Source organism: Phoxinus phoxinus (genome assembly GCF_949152265.1).
Source record: "Phoxinus phoxinus genome assembly, chromosome: 1".
Taxonomy (NCBI): domain Eukaryota; kingdom Metazoa; phylum Chordata; class Actinopteri; order Cypriniformes; family Leuciscidae; genus Phoxinus; species Phoxinus phoxinus.
In genome coordinates this window covers 6,668,809-6,689,659 of record NC_136876.1, presented here as the reverse complement: position 1 = coordinate 6,689,659, position 20,851 = coordinate 6,668,809, and the positions used below count along the sequence as shown (strand labels likewise).

General features: G+C 38.8%; 2 protein-coding genes across 2 annotated transcripts; one reads left to right on the top strand and one right to left on the bottom strand.

Annotated features, from left to right (window-relative positions):
• Positions 1-3,318: 3,318 nt before the first annotated feature.
• On the top strand, positions 3,319-4,969 carry LOC307005214 (uncharacterized protein). Its single transcript, XM_079625127.1, has one exon. The coding sequence runs from the start codon at positions 3,367-3,369 to the stop codon at positions 4,609-4,611; it is 1,245 nt and encodes a 414-aa protein (XP_079481253.1). The 5' UTR covers positions 3,319-3,366; the 3' UTR covers positions 4,612-4,969.
• Positions 4,970-15,627: 10,658 nt separating this feature from the next.
• Positions 15,628-20,851, bottom strand: LOC306999915 (uncharacterized protein). The gene is made up of 3 exons (XM_079615023.1): positions 20,581-20,851; positions 16,490-17,984; positions 15,628-15,866 (listed from the first exon to the last, which is right to left on the bottom strand). Exons 1-3 carry the CDS (start codon positions 20,612-20,614, stop codon positions 15,815-15,817), a joined length of 1,581 nt encoding a protein of 526 aa, XP_079471149.1. The 5' UTR covers positions 20,615-20,851; the 3' UTR covers positions 15,628-15,814.

The following is a 20,851-nucleotide window of genomic DNA, read 5'->3' as shown; positions in this document are numbered from 1 at the left end:
CGGCGGGCTTTATGTTCACACAACGGGCATACAGTGCGAGATAAGAGGCAAAGCAGCTGTTTTAAGATATCAATCAAAGCTCAGCTTTGGGAAGGGAAGATATACAAGATAAAGAGAGAAGGAGATGGAGATGAGAGAGGAAGAGCAGGTATTGCATACTGTGCCCAGAATTAATTCTTACAAATTGGGCAACTCGTAAAATACGATTTAGCACCAAAAAACAAAAAGGTGCAAAATGTGGTGAGGGGGGCCTTTGAGACATCCGTGCCCAGGGCACATCATCGCCATAATCCGTCCCTGTGTACATCGCAAGTTTTTAAGTGCTACATGTGATGGCTAATTTTAACATAAGTTGTGTCTCACATAAAGGAAATGAAACTAGTCTGATTTTCTTGGGAAATATATTTGGGGCTCAGCTTGAACAATCTATCTGCAGCTTTTCTTTATGCGTATGTTTCCACAGCTGCAGAAAACTGAGGACATGAAGGAGTGTTTTATCTGATCAACAGTAAGTCCTCACACATCCACTGAAGGATGTGACCGTTAACTGTCTGAGTGTGACTTCCTGTCTTTCTTCTCTGACTGCAAAACACTCTCTGTGTGTCAGAACGACCCTCTTGCAAGAATGAAAACTTATAAACACACTTTGGTTTTTTCTCCATTTCAGCCTCACCATTATTAAAGTTATAATTGTTTTTAGTTCATACAAAATTAAATGTATAATATAAATAAATAGCGCTCATAAACAGCTGTTGAGATAGTATTCTGAAGTGAAACTAGTAAATGTTTAATTTTAATTGTCATATTTAATGTCCTACAATAGCCTAATTATTTCATTTGAATAACATTTTTAATTATTGTTTAATTATTATTATTGGACAAACTATTGTCCTGCCTTTGTGTTAAGAGCTTGGGAAAACACGTCAAGTTCATTCAACAGCTGCACATCCTTCAAATCACCTGAAATATGTGAAGTCCTGTGCTTACAAGTGTCTTTAAATGGTTTATAATATTATTATTAAATGCTTTGGCCAGCTCGTGTTACTTCTGCAGCGCCTGTCATTTTTCCTGTCACGTGACATCGCTAACGTCTTTTCTCATTGAACTGATTCTGATTGGCCAATGCAGTTACCACCAGAAAGAAACTCCTTTCACCAATGAGAAACTTTCGAAACGCCCATTATTACTCCGAGCGGCAGCAACACGAACTTGCATTCATTTCAGAGTCAGCGCCGTCGAGTCTTCTGAGGATGAGGAGAGCAGTTCACGGTATTTCTCATCTTTACACAACCATCACACACACAATTTATACAGTTTGAATAAGCGACAGACTCATTTCTGTATTGTTTTCATCGATCACAGCGAGACTTGAGTGTCACTGAAATAAACATGTAGTGCAGCAGCAGCGAGCATGAGGAGAACATGTTGAGTTCATTCAGACCTGAGAGATGTTGTGTTCGTTTGTGTGATTGTCTCGATGTTTGGAGTGAAAACTGTTACTGAATGTCAAGTCAAAGTTTGAGATCTGTGAGGGGAATTGATCTCACGTATTGCTGCCACTTTATTTCTACCTTTTTAACATCTTTGACACATCAAATGTGTTAGTTACTTTACATTATTAAAATTTATTGAAACAGATGAACATTCAGCATATTACAAGCCTCGTGAGATATTATAAATCTATACATTAATATTAATGTAGAGAAATATGATTCGTGTTTTATGCTAAACAATATTGGTGGTGCTCATTATTTAATTATTTAATACGTTTTTAATCATAGAAATATTTAATGATCTAATTACTTTATTGTAATGAATATGGTTATTAGAAAGTAGAACTATATTTAGATTCATACTGTATGGATTCATATTATTCTGTTGTTTCTTGAGTGTCATTAATGCTTTTGTATTGTTGATGTTTTACGTCATATTGTGAGAAATAACAGTATTATCTTTCATTAGAGCAGTTTAATAGGCATTTATAATATATCCTGACTCAAATAATGTGTTTCTAATAGCAAACACTCAGAATAAAGTGAGATGATCTGCTGATGATCCTGAATGGCTTGTTGAATGAGTGTTGATAGTCTGAGGCTCATCAATATGAACTAGGGCTTTGACTTTTGCCCAAAAATCATATTCGAAGTTCGTTTGTTTATTAATATTCAAATATATTCGAATATTTATTATAAATATTTTGACCATTAAATGCCTTCAGTAAGACCTATATTGGTATCAAACATAAGTTGTATATGTTCTGTCCACCAGATGGCAGTGTATAAGTCAATGTCAATAGGCAGGCAATGATGTTTTCAGAAGAAAAACACACTATCATGAAAACTTTATTTTATTTTATTTTGATCAGACCCTGGATTCAACGCAAACAGTATGCTTTCGACAGGTTTTATCCACTGTTCTTATCAAAAAGAGAGGTTGGAGGGGGGTGTCCGTTTTTTTTTCCTTCCCAAAACCGAAGTGTCGTTTTTGGACTAAACTGTGTGGACGTCCTCACAGTCAGCAAAACCCCTCCAGGATCAACAAGCACACTTTTGTGTGCTCTATAAGATAAATATTGCTTTTAACCTTACTGTGAAGTTATACTAGTTAGACAGTTTTATGCTGGTTTAGGTTATGATTTCGGTTCTCTACCCTAATTGTTGATGCGCTAGCACACGCTGCTAATAAATGCAACTTTATACTCGCGTAGTCCGTTTGCTTTGTAATAACGATTATAGAAGTGAATAGAGACCCAGCTGTGCATGAACAGTGTTGCTCCCTGATATTGTTAGTCTCGATTAGTAGGATATGCGGTGGTTCATTTTTTGACTGTGACCATTATGATTTTGCCTCTATTTGGATCTTGTTGTTGCTTGCGTTTCACCTTTATATGTCTTGAATATAGCCTTCGAACGCACACTGCAGACACTTTTGCCTACTTCTATCGGACACTTTATTTGCTGCTTTATAAAAGTTTGATAAAATTTCAGCAGGAAGAGCCGTCACAGCATAAGTCATGTTGATACCCAAACCAGAGCCCAGATGAAGTTGACGGACGTAGCAACAGTAACTAAGGGGGGCGGGGCTTAGCCAAAGGTGAATTCAGAAACACTTTGGGTCGTGTTGGAGACATTTAGTTTTCAAAAGCATTATTGTTAATTCTGCAAGAAAAATAAATGCTAGTTGTAATTAGTTAAACAATTCCAGAACAAGATCAATGTACCTAATTCATGGAAAGATACTTATTTAATTAAATTGATTCTAGTATTTTATTACATCAGAGCTCACTTTTATGTCCTTTCACTTTATATTTCTCTCTTTTAATTTTGATTTACTGAAAACTTACTTTGATTTACTCTTTTTTTTTTCATGTCAGACGTAATGGAAGAAACCAAGGAGAGTGAAGAACTGAGAGAAGTGGAAGAGGAACGTCATGTCAAACCTGGAGAAAAACCTTTGAGTCGCTCAAAGACTAAACAGACATTTTTAAAGAAAACAAGAGCCAAGAAATCTTTCACCTGCACTCCGTGTGGAAACAGTTTCACACACAAACATCTTGATGCGCACATGAAAACTCACACCGGAGAGAAGTCACATGAATGTGGGACAAGCTTCACACAAAAAGCACATCTTAAGAAACACATGATGATCCACACTGGAGAGAAGCCACACGCATGCGATAAATGTGGGAAGAGTTTCAATTATTCCTCACACCTTAAGAGTCACATGAGAATCCACACTGGAGAAAAGCCCTTTATGTGTGATCAGTGTGAAAAGAGATTCTCACACAAAAGTCATCTTAAGTGTCACATGAGGACCCACACCGGAGAGAAGCCGCATGAATGCTATCAATGTGGGAAAAGCTTCACAGAAAAAGAAACTCTTAAGAAACACATGAGGATCCACACTGGAGAGAAGCCGTACCCATGTGATCAGTGTGAAAAGAGTTTTCCATGCAAACAAATTCTTGATGTTCACATGAGAGTTCATACTGGAGAGAAGCCGTATGAATGTGATCAGTGCGGGAAGAGATTCACACAAAAATCTCACCTTAAAGGACACATGATGATCCACACTGGAGAGAAGCCATACGCATGTAATAAATGTGGGAAGAGATTCTCAGATTTGGGACACTTTAAGATTCACATGAGGATCCACACTGGAGAGAAGCCGTACCCATGTGATCAGTGTGAAAAGAGATTCCCAAGCAAACAATGTCTTGATTATCACCTGAGAGTTCACACTGGAGAGAAGCCGTTCACATGTGTTCAGTGCGGGAGGAGCTTCATGAAATCTGATAAACTTAAAAGACACATGAAAATCCACACTGGAGAAAAACCTTACAATTGTTTACACTGTGACAAGAGATTCAGTCTGTTAGGAAATCTGAAAACGCATGAGAGGATCCACACTGGAGAGAAACCTTACAAGTGTTCACTCTGTGACGAGAGATTCAGTAAATCAGCAAATCTGAAAACACACGAGAGGATCCACACTGGAGAGAAACCGCCCACGTGTGATCAGTGTGGGAAGATTTTCACTAAGCAATGCTACTTGGAGAAACACATGAAGATCCATGCAGTGGAGAAACCACTTAGTGGAGAAACCAATTAGTTTCTGAACAGCTATGATGAGTGACCAGATATTTTGTTGGATGATTGTAGGGATTGTGTTCTGACGATTTTATATCTTGATCAATCTTGAAGACGTAAAAGTCTACTACTTTTCAAGCGAATAATTTCCTCGTAAAATGTTAAAACTACAGCAATGACTGCCAGCTAGATGGCTGTGCTGTCTGGCCAAATTATATTATGTCTTTCATGAACGGTGACGTATTTAACCCGAGGCACTGTCATACTATGATATTTAATACCCAAAACATTACTTTAGTAGAAGTTTTGGGGATAAACACATAAAATAGAAACCGGTTTATTCCACGATCTCAACTCCTCAGTATGGAGATAGGAAAAAACGTCAAACATTTAACTTGGCAATCAGAAAACATATCTCGGCATATTGAATACTGAAAAACATATCTTGGCAATCATATCTCCATACAGAAAACATTTAACTTGGCAATCAGCACAAAATAAAACCTCCTTTTATAAGCTCCTCTTTATACAACAGAGTTATGAGCTGACTTATTTATTTATTCATTGAAAACTCACAAGCTTTGTTCATAATATACATATACACATATATCATTTTCTTTTCTTTTCTTTTTCACACTAACAATACCAATTCCTCGGAACTGAAGATCGCAGCACGATAGGCACTGGAACTAACACGTGTGGCAGAGATAGGGCGCGCCCGTCTCAAACCTCGCTGTTAGATCCATTTGCGATCCCCGAGATGCACGTCGCCGCTGCTGCCGAGACTCGCGCCTCGGGGAGCGCGCAACCGAACCGTCCTCCTCGAAGAACGCCCGGCGGGAGCGAGGTGAAACAGACAACCTCTGCAATACTCAGTCAGCCCCCTCGAGAACTGACTGGGTATGCTCTACTCCCAAACAAGCAACACAAAGCTGATGCGCGTCCCCACCCGAGATAAAACGAGGGTAGGGAACAACACAACGTTTTGAATTCACAAGGACAAGGACAGTATTTTACACAGATCGCACTTGCTGAAGCCAACAAAGCTAGTGTGTTATGATCTCGGGAGTGCTTTATAGCTTCCTGGTCGATGGCGTCACGTTAGAAATGAGGGTGAAACACCCAGAAACTCCTCATATATTCGGAGTATAAGGGTCTTTCCCTGCCATTAATGCTTGGATAACACGTACGTCTCCTTCCATTAATAATAATAATGTCTAATGCGGTGGCTGTGAGATTATATAGCTAAACCAACGTCCGTTGCCGTGATTTTTGGAATGACTTATCGCGAGAGAAAAAAGGACGTTTTAGTTGCATAACATCAGTTAATGGAAACTCTGTCATTTCGCAATCGTTTTTTATCGATATTTAGATAATAGAGCAAAACATTCGCGCAAATCTGTAATGGAAACGCGGCTTTTGTCTTGGCTGACTGTCTTCAAGTCCTGTGCTGCCACTGATGGTGTTTGGCTGTCAGAAGGTGTGCTGGGTGTCCCTAGAGCTGTAGGCATCTGCTTTATTAAAAAAAGAAAAGAAAAAAAATATTTTTTTTTTTTTAAGTTGTGTTAATTGTTGAGTAATGTATCAAAAATCTGGTTCTATCAAATTGTTTCATCACGCATCAGACCAAAATGCACACATTTAACATTAAAGAGTTACTGTAAGTGCACACTATTAATGACAGTAGTCAAGTTCACCTCAAAAGCATTTTTGTCTTGGCTGACTGTCTTCAAGTCCTGTGCTGCCACTGATGGTGTTTGGCTGTCAGAAGGTGTGCTGGGTGTCCCTAGAGCTGTAGGCATCTGCTTTATTAAAAAAAAGAAAAGAAAAAAAGATTTTTTTTTTTTTAAGTTGTGTTAATTGTTGAGTAATGTATCAAAAATCTGGTTCTATCAAATTGTTTCATCACGCATCAGACCAAAATGCACACATTTAACATTAAAGAGTTACTGTAAGTGCACACTATTAATGACAGTAGTCAAGTTCACCTCAAAAGCATTTTTGTCTTGGCTGACTGTCTTCAAGTCCTGTGCTGCCACTGATGGTGTTTGGCTGTCAAAAGGTGTGCTGGGTGTCCCTAGAGCTGTAGGCATCTGCTTTATTTAAAACAAAAAAACAAAAACAAGTTTGTTGAAAGTTGTGTTAATTGTTGAGTAATGTATCCAAATGTGCTTAATGTTACCGCTGTTTTTTTTTATTATTGAAATGGCTTATTGATGGAGGTAACATAGACTCCTCTTCTCTTTCTCTGCCTCCATTTCTCCTTCAGGATACGGTGCTCCTATGAAATTAAATTAATAGTAGACTTCATATATATTTGTACAAGTTATTTTTTGTTGTTGTAGTGAAGTTTCAGTTAATTTTATGAAAGACTTGGAATTGCTGTCCAAATGTGATGATAATGACCCAATAAGGCCAATACATTTTATTATTTTGCATTACAGTAGGTGGTGAACAGGCAGACAGTTGGACAGATGCAGGGATGTAAAATGCATCCTCAGATAAGCAATTTCTTATATGTCTGTGTTTTGTGAATTTTTTTTTTGAAGAAGAAGAAGAAGAAGAAGAAGAAGAAGAAGAAGAAGAAGAAGAGGTAAATTGCATTTACCAAGATACATTTAAATACAACATAATGTGATTATTTTACCTTTCTTTTAGTGATACGTTCTGCATCGCTAAATTCCCTTAAAAGTGCGGTGTGTGTGTCTTTGTAGCTTTGTAGGTGGTTATGAAGTCATCAAGTCTGGTCAGTCGTCTTCCTTTAAAGCAATTTTTTTTTTAAATCCCACTGACTCTTCTCCATAGTTCCTTGAGTATTATTTTCCTGAGTGAAATTCTGATAATACAATAAAAGGGCTATAGTATCTTAACTGAGGACTCAGAGTAAAGTAATAAACAACATTTGTAAAAAGCTGAAAGTTATCATGATGGTGAAAGCAGAGGAACTATAATGAGACCACAATTGAGAAGATCCACACCCCATGAATAATGTATTTGCATAACAAATTTTGGTTACACTTTATTTCGATACTCACTTTAGACATTCTACTAACTATAAGTAACTTTTCAACTACATGTCAACTAACTGTCATTAGAGTATTAGTAGACTGTAGTAGACTGTCAGTAGACTGGTAGGTGTTAGGGTTTGGGTTAGGAGAATGAGTTGACTTGTAGTTGCCAAGTTACTCATAGTCAGTAGATTATCTATTGGAGGACCAACAAAATAAAGTGTTTGCAGATTTTAAGCAGACAGTCTACTAATACTCTAATGACAGTTAGTTGACATGTAGTTGCAAAGTTACTTATAGTTAGTAGAATGTCTAAAGTGGACTATCGAAATAAAGTGTGACCCAAATTTAATGTGAATGTGATTAGTAGATTTGGAAAATGTCCTTGGAGGAAGCATTTGATGGGCTGACTATGCCCATACCTGACAATGGGGCCAAAAGAACTACAGACATCTGACAAACCTACTACATGGTCATGTCAAGTACAACTTGACTGCTAAACTATTGTATTAACCAAAGATATCTTTTAGTTTTTATCTGAGTGACTCTTTCAATAACAAAAGTGTAACTGACCCAGCATCATGCTTGTCCAAAGAGCTGCATGAGGCAAGAAGTAGGCAGCCAAAGTGGAGATGAATGTCTCACTGAAGTACTCATTTGGATCCCCTTTTTTGTCGAGGAGTGCAGAGCCTATGACCTCCATGAAATGTCTGTGAAAAGACGTCTGACTGAAAGTGTCCTAAAATATGAATTTTGACATGATGTCCACATGAGTGATTTTAATCGGGTTAACAGAAGACATGATTTCAAGACATTTTTCATGTTTACTGTGTACCTCAAGGTCCTCAGGAACAATGCTGCTGTCATCAACAACTGATTCCCCAATGGTGGTCAACAAAGTCTGGATGTTGTTGAAGTGCTTCTCAACATTTTCAGAGCTGCATGGGCTGGACAAGATGACAGTGCTAATTTGTGTTTCAACATCTGTGTTAGGTTAGGTGTTAGTTTTCTAGTAGTAAATGTGTATAAGTTTAAATGTAAATAAAATAATCTCATCACTTACATCTTCCTCCAGCTGACCTTCCTGTGCAGTGTCCACTGTTAAATCTTCATACTCTTGTATTAAGTCCTTCTCCCTCTTATGGTCTTTTTCATCTTCCTTTTGAAATGTAGTCATCTCTTGTGTAACTTCTTCCTCCTTTGCGCCTTCTATCTTTTGTTCATCTTCCACTCCATCTTCCTCTTTTAGCGCTGTCTTCAACTCATTTGAGTCCTCTGTCTTTACATCCACCGGCCCAAACTCTTTCTTTTTTCCAGATTCTTTCTTTCCCTCTTCTGCTTTTAAATCTTCCTCATCTTGTATGATGTCTTCTTTTTCGTCTTTCTTTTGAAAATCACTCATGTCTTCTTCTGCTTGTGCAACTTCAATCTCTGGTGCATCTTCCTTTACATTTTTGTCCGTCTTAACATTTTTCACATTTTCATTTTTGTATGCCCTTTTTAGTTGATATCTATTTGTGGATGTATTTGATACACCCAAATATTTGCAGAGTTCTGTCCAGAACTTGTGGTCATGCAGAAGACATTCCCCTGTTTTTTGCTCAGATAATGACTCCTGAAGCTCCTGGATTTGTTTGAAAATATATGTATCGTTTTCTGGACTGTAAAAGCACATTTCTTTGTGTTTTACATACATAATGTCAATAACATAGCAGAAATAAAATGTTAAGCTTATAATTTAATATAGGCCTAATGCTACAAATGCTAAATTACTTCCATGCAACTAAAAACATTATACTATAGTTCTTACCTTTCCAAATGTTTTGAAGACAATTCTGTATATACAATTGAAATAAAACACACAATTAATGTTTTTTCTATACTTGAGGATTGTAATAGCAACTGTATATGTTGCTATACTATGCAAAATACATGTTTCATTACTTTGCATAATGACAATAAAGTTAAATGTAATTAAATATGATATTCTCAGGAAATGAATGATAACAATCATATTAATTATCAAAGAAGCACTAAACATTATTAAAAACAACCACCGACAAATATTTAAAATAAGCAAAAACGAACTCACCCATTTTTTCGTCCCTTTGTCATTGCTATCTTCTGATCAAGTATTTTTCGCTCGGTAACTTTTACAATACCCTACAATACACAATAGCCTTAGGTTTAAAAACTAATAGTTTTAACAAAATGTAGATTTTAAAAGACAATTGTTTTAAATAAAAGGTAGGCCTATTCGTATCTTAAAAGAAAAAGTGAAAAGTAACGAGGAGCTGTCGTTCAAATAACTTTACTTACACCGTTTGTCAAATTAGCTAAACTACATGAGTTATGGCTTATAAAATAAAACAACGGTAATCTTTTCTCACCAGCAGATGGTGGAAATCTGCATCTAACACCTATATATTCAGAAACAACTCATTTTAAAACATAACCAAAACATATTTAATTTTGATCATCATTAACGTTTTTTTCCCCCAATAAAAATTATATTTCATATATATTCTAATGGTGTAGTTAAGTAAGTTGGTAAAAAATAATGATAATTATAATATCCCCCAAAACACAGCATAGATAGATAGATTATGGCAGGTAATAATAAAACAGTAAAACAACATAAAAATCACCACAGTGGTAGTCTGTGAGATGTAGAACAAGAATCTGGTGGAGTTTGCAGAAAACAATTAGATTTGCATTTTTTATGAATTTATTAAATATTGCTATATAGCCAGGTATACAGTATAGGATTTTGGCAGGTAATTATTAAATAATAAAACAGTAAAACAACATGAAATTCACCACAGTGGTAGACAGTGAGATGTAGAACAAGAATCTGGTGGACTTTGCAGAAAACAATTTGATTTTATTATGAATATCTTTTAAAAAGTCTGCCGACAACCAAACGCATACACATTGAGCCTACCACGCAACCTTGTGTAGAGGCGCAGTATGTTTTTAAGCGTAGATGGCGCGACCACGCTTCTCAAACACGCAGATGGCGTGACCGCAGTCTTTTATTTTTGCAAATGCTTTTAAACCATTCACGCAAAGACAAATTGAGCACCAGAATCGAGTTCTCTTTCGGCTTGAAGTTGACCGAACTAACACACGCAATTCTGCAAAAAATGTCCGTTTTGTCGAGTATCCTCATAAGAGCAGACTGAGCGCTCTTAAATGAGTTAAATAGTTTTAAATGAACATAAAAAAAGAGTTGTGAGAGAATGAGGCGCGTGTGAGATCCTGCTCTTAAAGACACAGTAGCCAAAAAAAGCTTTCTGTCAGTAAAGTTAATCAAAGTTAATCAAAGAACAAAGGGAACAGAGAAAAACTCACTGCTCTTGACAAAAGAACATTTGTAACTTTAATAAGGATTCATCTATGTATAATTTAACATTTATGCAGTGCAAACTCCTTGATAACTTTATTAAATTTCTATATATTTCCTACCTTTCAGACAAATATTTAAAATATACTGTCTTTGTTGTTTCTACATTAATTTGGAGATTAAGTGTGAAATTATGACATTATAAAATATATAAAAAAACATAAGGTTTTTATCGTGAGTAATCACAGAATTTTTTTATTTCTCAATCAAAGAGTGAGCTGAACGATTGTCCGCTGAGATGGTGACCACTGTACCATGGAATCTTCTGCTTTCCCCATTACATGACAGAGTCACTCCCTCTGTCTCAAGAGATGTCACTTCTTCAATCAAAGGCTGAAACACATTGTTATAGTTGGTAAGATCTTCTTCAATATACCGATGTCTGATTAATGATGAAAGGTAAATATTCTCAAGTTTTGATTGTCAGATTAATAAGGGAATTATGATCAATATAACTCAAAGAGGATTGAATTACAGTGAATAAGAACCGAATTAATATGCAAATTATTCAGAATTCATATTTAACACTTTATCAACTATTCGTCCACCGATAAATTGAGATTAGGGTATTTTATAAATTCTGGACTAAATATTATCCTGTGGCCTACGGCAATAATATCATGAAATTATGATCACTGATTATGAGCAAGGTAACAAAATCTACAGTTTACGGCAGTAACTTGTAAGCACACAGCACAAGACACTTGTATGTAAAATCAACAAGGACTTTATTGAACTACTCTAATACACACAAACTAAACTAAGGAAAACACTCAAACATTTATTCAAACAGTGACCGAAAAGTGATGTTATTAATGGAGTCCCAAATGTCTAGCGTTAGACACTATTTATTGGCCGCAACCTGAGAGAATCAATCTACTAGCACTTTAATCTTAGTTTGTTTTCTTAATAAGATTTGCACCAGTTCAGCCAGAATTAGGAGATTGTGTACTTGCTTTGGATGCTCCTGTGAGCGCGTGCGTTCCCTTCTGTGACAAAGTTGCTGGAGGGAATCTCTTCGGCGCTGATTGGCTGGCAGTCGGTCGATGGTGCGTTCTGAGGGACAGCACTCGATGGTGAATGGTTGGTTGGCTTTGCCGGGTGGCGCTCCCTGCGCGGGATTTCCTGGATTGCTATGCAACAGAGTTTCCTCTGAGTCTGGAGGAGCTGCTGGAGCGACTCCGAGAGGGTTTTTTTTGACGAAGTTCAACAAAGGATCTTACGGAAGAGTTGATGAGTTTTGAGCGAGCTCTTGGTGGTTTGACGAGTATGTAAGCGTACACGCTGGACGATGGAAAGGTCAGCACAAACATAAGTAAGAGCAAAAGTCACTGCAAAAGCAAGGCAAAAAGCACAGCATACTGCTCGTCATTGGGTTATAAGCGTTTCCATCTGACCCGTCGCTCCTAGTGTGTCAGCCAATCAGATATTGGCACTTTTAAAATTTCGTTGTACAGGTTACAATGACAATAAAGGACTACTACATATTGTCTTGGGCGAGACCTGCGCCTCGTTCTCCGGTTCTTGCGTGTAATTAGCGTAATGTCCACCTGATCGCGTGTGCCCAAACTCCTGAGAGTTTAGTTAAACGCTGTAATAATGCCAACCTAATAGTTTAAATATGGTGCATTCTACACAATTCTACTTTGTATCAAAATTCTAGAAATAATTTACCCATCAAGTAGGTACCAAATAATATATGTTTCCCATAGTTGAGGTAGAGGTTAATAAACATTTAGCTGTGATAAATGTTCAACACATAAATAACTTGGGTAATATAAAGCATACATAATACAGAGGATACACATATATGAAGCAACTTCTGGCGATTAGTTCTTATAACTGAGGTAGAAAACCCTACGAATAGGCTGTAATAAAGGTTAAACACACAGAAAGACCCCCACAGGTTATATAAAACATACATGATACTTAAGATATATGTGAGGTAAATACTGGTGATCAATTCAGCTTATTGGAAGCAATTTTGAGACCGTTGTTTGTATTAAACCACAAGTGGGTTAAGTTCAGTCTAAAGGTTTTGGAGACAAAAGTCTCTGGTATTTACAGCTGCAGAAAGGAGGTGTCCCTGGTTTAAGGTTTATGGTGATTTCGGGCCATGGGGATGCCTTAGCATCCTTCGTTTCCTGATAAGGCTGTGGATTTATGCATTGAGGTCACCACAGGGTTTCTTGGGCATTTGGTCTTAAGTTTGGGGAACAAAGAAAAATCTTTTCCTGCTGTCCTAGCATCGCTGGTATGAGATTAGACAGGCACAAAAAGGAAAGGGGGGTGACATCTCCTTTAGCCATCTCGGCACCATGAATGTGTTTTATGACTTACTAATGGTTCGATGGGAAATCGTTCTGAACTGTGGAATGCAGTGTTGGGTTCATTTGGTGAAATTGCCTGTTCACAGATAATCCTACACTGACTTATAAGAGCCAAAGCATCTCAAAGAGAAGAAAAGTGTCCAGTTTAAAATATATATTTACAGTTTTTTTCAATTGCTTACACACAAAATTAAAAATTTGGCTCATTGTGTCAAAACTCAACACACAAGATTTCTTGACACAGCACTTGGAGATCAACATCTAACTGCCAATGCAAAATAACATTCTGCAATCAAAACATAACACTTTAACTTGAAAAGGCCCTCTTCGGATCGATAGGAAACACACATGCACATGCAATATAAACAGTCAAAGCAAACACAACACACAGGTCAACTGTACTCAAGACACTGCCTACATTTGTAGTCTGTAAACCGTGTTTATTTCCACAACCAAAACTCAGTGTACAGGTGCAGAACTACTATAAGTATTGAACATCTGGTGTAGGTGTTTCTATTGCAGGTCCATGTCAGGGATCTCGTCGTCGATTGGGGTCGGGCCACAGCACCTCGTCCACATCACAGGCAATGTCTTCCCTTGCCAGGCAACGGGGAAAATATCTCTGTGTGTGGCGTATCCACCCATGGATCGACCCCACCTCGATGTCCCCACATGCCTCCTTCATCGCTCGCAGGAGCGGCACGCGTACATGTGGTAGGCGGTCATAGACCTTCCACCGCCATGCCGAAAAGAATTCCTCGATCGGATTTAGGAACGGGGAATAAGGGGGCAGGTGCAACACCATGAAATGGTCGTGGTTGGCAAACCAGTCCCGGACCAGAACAGCCCGGTGGAAACTGACATTATCCCAGATGACAACAAACATGGGCTGCCCTGGTCTGTCCTGTGTGACCACATCATGTAGTGCATCGAGAAATGCCAGTAGGTGTGCAGTGTTGTAGGGTCCTAGGGTGGCATGGTGATGGAGGACCCCTTAACCACTAATGGCGGCACACAAGATCATGTTGCCCCCGCGCTGCCCGGGGATGTTCACGATGGCCCTTTGGCCAATGATGTTCCGGCCCCGACGTCTGGTTTTTGCCAGATTGAACGATTGATTAAATTACAGTAACACTGGAAAATGTACACTAACACTAGACAATTTGCTGTGTGGGTACTGTGCAGTCCTTTGGCGTTAATTCAGGACATACCTGTTTTCTTGTCGGTATGTCCGAATGATGCTGACTACCGTGAAGCGGCTGAGGATGGGCCGGACCCTCTGCCCGGCCTCCCTCATAGTCAGGCCATGGTTGATGACATGGTCCACCACAGTGGCCCTGATGTCGTCAGTGATAGTTGTGCGTCTGCCTGGTTCCCGTTCAGGTTGGTGCCATTCTCCTCTCCCTCTTCCCACGTCTCTTCCTCGATCTCCTCTCCCTCTTCCCCCATCTCGTTCTCCTCTCCCTCTTCCTCCATCTCTTCCTCCATCTCCTCTCCCTCTTCCCCCATCTCGTTCTCCTCTCCCTCTTCCTCCATCTCTTCCTCCATCTCCTCTCCCTCTTCCTCCATCTCTTCCTCGATCTCCTCTCCCTCTTCCCCCATCTCTTCCTCGATCTCCTCTCCCTCTTCCTCCATCTCTTCCTCGATCTCCTCTCCCTCTTCCCCCATCTCTTCCTCGTTCTCCTCTCCCTCTTCCCACGTCTCTTCCTCGATCTCCTCTCCCTCTTCCCCCATCTCTTCCTCGTTCTCCTCTCCCTCTTCCTCCATCTCTTCCTCAATCTCCTCTCCCTCTTCCCCCATCTCCTTCTCCTCTCCCTCTTCCCCCATCTCTTCGTCGATCTCCTCTCCCTCTTCCCCCATCTCTTCCTCGTCTTCTCCTTCCCCTTGGTCCTTCGGCCTCTATATTCACAATTGTATCACGACAGGTGCGCATACCTGAGTTCTATACCTGAGTGCTACAGCTGTGACTGATTGGTGTTCAATTACCGGTTAAGTGTTTTACTGTGTGTGCGGGGGTGTTGCTATTGTCGCATGTGTTTTTATTATTGAATGGATGTGCTGTATGCAAAGTGTTTCCTCATTTTCAACCGTGTGTAACATACAACACTCTGTGTGTAGTGTTTTGCACCGTGTGTTGCACAATTGTTTGCAGTGCAATGCCTACAATGTGTTTATTCATTTGGTGCCTGTGTGTAAGACATGCATGCAAACGGTACGGTTTTGACGCTTTGATCTGGGCATTCACTTTTTGTGTTTTAGCAATTGGGAAAAACTGTAAGTATATTTTGCGTTTGCATGGGAGAGTAAAAGTGGAAGAGAAACTACAAGTTCTAAAGAAAAACAAAGAAGAATGAATTAACAATGTACACTAGATTCATGTCTCTCTTAAAAGTGTTACTGCCTCTTCTTCAGCTCCTGCATTGATCACATGTGTAAGGTTTTGCCCCGCTGTGGATCCTCATGTGAGTCTTCAGCCTTGATTTAGGCCATTTTTTGGCTTCTGTTTTTCCTTTCTTGGTCACGTTTATCAGGTCTAAAAGACAAATTAAATCCAGTAAGTTTTTATGGACTATTTTATGCAAACAACCAGTTGATCATGAAATCATGAGTTCATAGTTGCGTTCTAGACATTCTACGGACTCTACCAATACTCTACTAATCTAATGGAGTTAGTAGACATGTAGACAATGTTATTTATAGTCAACAGAACGTGTTAAAGGACCATCAAAATTATGTGAAACCATGTTCTGTAATCTTTTAAACTAAAGGTGCAGCTATCTCTTAACCCCTCACACAATTGCTTTTCAATACAGGTGTCTGTTGTTCTGTCCCTTTAGTTTGGTTTTATATTGGGAAACAACAGCCCGGGCCAGTGCTGCCACCTTGTGGAACAATCGATTCCAGCAAACCAATGCGGTTTGACATTCTTCTCCATAACAAGTCGGTGTGCTTTATTTTCCAGGAGCCATTTTTTTGCATTGGTCTGAACAGAAAAATTACATGTGAAAATGGGACTGAACTTTCGTGTTGGTGTGAACATGAGTTAGTAGATACCAATCAACCAACAAAATGTAATCTCGCTCATCATGGCTGTTGGGAAACTAACTTACACAGAAGAGACTTTTGTTTCTCAGCAAATAAAGATAAACTACTTACCGGGATCTCAGACTGCGGTGATGTGGTTTCTCCACTTCATGGATCTTCATGTGTAGCTCCAGGTGAGTTTTAATAGAGAAACTCTTTCCGCACTGATCACACGTGTGCAGCTTTTCTTTGCTGTGGATCTTCTCATGCATTTTCCGATTTGTCAACAGACTGAATCTCTTGTCACAGTGTGAACACTTGTGAGGTTTTTCTCCAGTGTGGATCCTCTCATGTGTTTTCAGATTTGATGGCTGACTGAATCTCTTGTCACAGTGTGAACACTTGTAAGGTTTTTCTCCAGTGTGAATTCTCTGGTGCAGTTTTAAACTGTTCACAAAAGTAAAAGTCTTCCCACACTTAAAGCACATGTACTCTCTCACACCAGTGTGAATTTTCTCATGTGTATGTAAACTTTGCAGCAGTGAAAAACTCTTCCCACACACAGAACATGAATGTGGCTTCTCCTTCGTATGAATTGTCAGGTGTGTCTTCAAGTTTGATGCACTAAGAAATTTTTTGCCGCATTGATCACATGTGAACGGCTTCTCTCCGGTGTGGGTCCTCATGTGAACCTTAAGGGATGATGATTGACTGAAACTCTTTCTGCACTGACCACATGAGTAAGGCTTCTCTCCAGTGTGGATCCTCATGTGTAATTTAAGCTGTGATGAATCTGCGAAACTCTTTCCACACTGATCACATGGGAACGGCTTCTCTCCAGTGTGAACTCTCATGTGAACATTAAGATGATGTTTGTATGTGAAACTCTTCCCGCAATGATCACACGAGAACGGCTTCTCTCCAGTATGAACTCTAATGTGAAGCTCAAGACATTGTTTGGTTATGAAACTCTTCCCGCACTGATTGCATGTGAACGGCTTTTCTCCAGTGTGGGTCTTCATGTGTCCTTTAAGGTGTGCCCTTTGTGTGTAACTCTTCCAACATTGATGGCATGCATAAGGCTTCTCTCTAGTATGAACTCTCATGTGAAGCTCAAGACTTTGTTTGTTTGAGAATCTCTTTTCACACTGATCACACATGAATGGCGTCTCTCCGGTGTGAATTCTCATGTGAACCTTAAGAGTTTGTTTGTGTGAGAATTTCTTTTCACACTGATCACATGTGAACGGCTTCTCTCCAGTGTGAACTCTCATGTGAGACTTAAGACTATGCTTGAGTGAGAATCTCTTTTCACACTGATCACATGTGAATGGCTTCTCTCCAGTGTGGATCCTCATGTGACTTTCAAGGTGTGTCCTCTGTCTGAAACTCGTCCCGCATTGATCACATGTGAACGGCTTTTCTCCAGTGTGAACTCTCATGTGAACATCAAGACGCTGTTTGGTTGTGAGGCTCTTTCCACACTGAGTGCAGGTGAAAGATAACTTGGCTCTTGTTTTCTTTAAAAATGTCTGTTTAGTCTTTGAGCGACTCAAATGTTTTTCTCCAGGTTGGACATGATGTTCCTCCTCCACTTCACTCAGTTCTTCACTCCCTTCCATCAGGTCTGAAATGAAAGAAAATAAGTTACATTTTAATTTTCAGTACATAAAAATAATTTTTGGACATAAAAGGACAACAATTATGTAATAAACAACAGCTACATAATATTATCATAAATGAGGTCCACTGATCTTCCAATTATTAAAAACATTACAGATAAATGCCTTGTTTCTATAGTGAGAATTATTAATTATAGTTGATCAATGAAACCATTAAAATATACAATACTTCCATATTTTGACACCAACTTTTAGATATTTCATTTATTTTACTAAATACTTTTTAATTACTGAGGGCCATAACTAAGTCTAGTTAATTACTAGACTTTTTTCTTCCACGGACTTCCATTCACACGCATGTGAATGTGGGACACCGGAAACACAAGATCAAACAATTTAAGTTTACAGTAACCATAGAAACTTCACATCCCGAAAGTCGAGAGTGACCACGGGTTTAACTACCGTATTTTCCGGACTATAACTCGCTCCATAGTATAAGTCGCATCAGTCAAAAAATGTGTCATGAAGAGAAAAAAATATATATATATTAGTCACACCGGACTATAAATCGCATTTATTTCACAAAATCAAAGACCAAGAATGGACATTTAATCTGGAAAGGCAAGTTATTCAACTACACAATAGCACACAGAACAACAGGCTGAATAGGTGTCCGGCATGTTAACGTAAGACCCGCAGCACTTTGGAACTAAGGCGGCCACCTAAGCAACACACGCAAAGTAAAACAAATGTGTATGAGCGATATCCGCCGTGTTACTCTGTCCTGTTTAGAGCTTAGATTCTCTGCCTGAGCCCGATATTACCCGCTGCTATACTCGGGCCGGGCGCTTGATCTAGAGACGTGCGGCGCGGGACTAGATTTGATGGCCGAGTGCGAGCGCGGGCGGTAGCCTAATGCACTCACCGTGTGTGCGGGCTGCGGGAGAATAAAACGATTAAATAGAATAAATATCTATGAATAAAACATATAAAAACGAATAAATTGTTATTCGTCTGTTGCAGAAAAGCAACAAAAACAACTAAAACAAAATAGAAACGATTTACAGGCCAAAGTTTTATTTGTAACATGTTTGCAGCGTTGAGCGATGTAGCCAATCACATATGTGTTGATTTCTTGACTGCAATGGCCAATCAGAAGCATTTAAGATAGAATAAAAAAAACATATATAAGTCGCACTGGACTATAAGTCGCATTTATTTAGAAATTTATTTCACACAATCCATGACCCAGAACAGACATTTAATCTGGAAAGGCAAGTTATTCAACTACACAATAGCTCACAGACCAACAGGCTCAATAAGTGTCCGGCATGTTAATATAACACAGGGTTTCCCGCAGCACTTTGGCCGCCCCTAAGCAACACACACCTGCCGCTTTAACTACATCGTCAAAAAAATGTATATGAGATATATAGGATAACACAAAGTTTGGTGTCAATATGTCAATGCACATCTTCAAGAGTAATTTTGGCATCATGCCTCAAATTTGTTGCTGGCAAAAAAACTAAAATGGTTTTGTATACACTAAATCCATAATGTTTTGTCAGCAGAGTCTGAAGATGATATGATTTTTTGAGTACTGTCAGGGCATGGATACCAGGTTTCACAATAATACACCAATGGGTTTTTAAAATATAGCAATGTACAACAAATCTCCAAATGGCCGATGGCCAAAATGGCTGATATGTGAAAATTGGGTATCGGTCGACTCTGCATGCTGCATCCAATCTGAAGAGACCAGTTTAGTGATTTTTGGCCAAAGCGTTAAGAAGTTATAAGCAAAGATGTCCATATCTCCTGACCACTAGGTGGCACTGTGCCTAAACTCTGCAGGTAGCCTCAGGTCATGCTTGTGATAACATGTACCAACTTTAGTCTGAATACGATAAAGCGTTGCAGAGATGTAGCCTTGTGTCCAATTTGGGGTGCTCTGACAAATTCATTTGCGTGTTATACAATAAAAGTTGGGTTTATCAAAAAGCTTTTAATAGTATTTTGCCAGCATTGTCTGAAGATGATGTGGTTGCATTTTCATGATGGAAAATGACATCATAGAGTGCAATCGAAATGGCTTGAGCCAAGGAATCAAAGGAATGTTTTCATTTTTTAAATTATTATTATTAGGATACTTGTATTATTAGTTATTAGCATAAACGTAAATTCGATTGAGATAAGAGACTCCATAATTTGCTATGGTGAGAGTTTAGACTGTCCTCTATCAGTGTGCCAAATTGTATATATTTCCCACAAGCAGTTCTATGGGCTGCCATGGACTCAAGAGCGGAAGAATAATAATAGTAAAGAACGTCGAATGGATACAATACGTGCCTACACATCTTCTGTACTTGGCCCCTAACAATTAAAAAAAAAAGTCTACAATTTTGCAACATTGTTGCAAAAATATTGTGCACAATATATTAATTTAGAGAGCTAAAATATTTAGTTTGACATTATGCTGACAATCAGTATATAAGTTTATAAACCTTCCATTACTGACCATTTCTTGAAAACAACCAAAAAAAAAACATTTGTACCCATTTCATAGTTTAACTGTTTATCTAAATCTGAATAAACACCAACCTCTTTGTTCTTCAGGATCTTCAGTGTGTTTCATTCTGCAGGGTTCTGGATCACTCGTGTTCTCACTGTCCTCTTTAATAAACTCAGTCTCTGCAGATTTCAGCTCTTCCTGATGCTTTCATGCTGGTCTCCACTTGTAGCTGATGGGAATTTACAGCATTTATTGGAGAATTGATGTGGGAGGAGCTTCACTGACCATGTGACTGTTGTGGGTGGAGCTTCACTGACCATGTGACTGCTGTGGGTGGAGCTTCACTGACCATGTGGCTGC

Bases quoted from the DNA above. Each gene is read 5' to 3' on its own strand.
- LOC307005214 (XM_079625127.1), top strand. From the start codon at position 3,367: ATGTCAGACGTAATGGAAGAAACCAAGGAGAGTGAAGAACTGAGAGAA.
- LOC306999915 (XM_079615023.1), bottom strand. From the start codon at position 20,614: ATGAAACACACTGAAGATCCTGAAGAACAAAGAG. The intron at 17,985-20,580 runs GTTGGTGTTTAT...CTTTCATTTCAG, and splicing joins AGATCCTGAAGAACAAAGAG to ACCTGATGGAAGGGAGTGAA. The intron at 15,867-16,489 runs GTAAGTAGTTTA...TTTGTCTTTTAG, and splicing joins CACCGCAGTCTGAGATCCCG to ACCTGATAAACGTGACCAAG.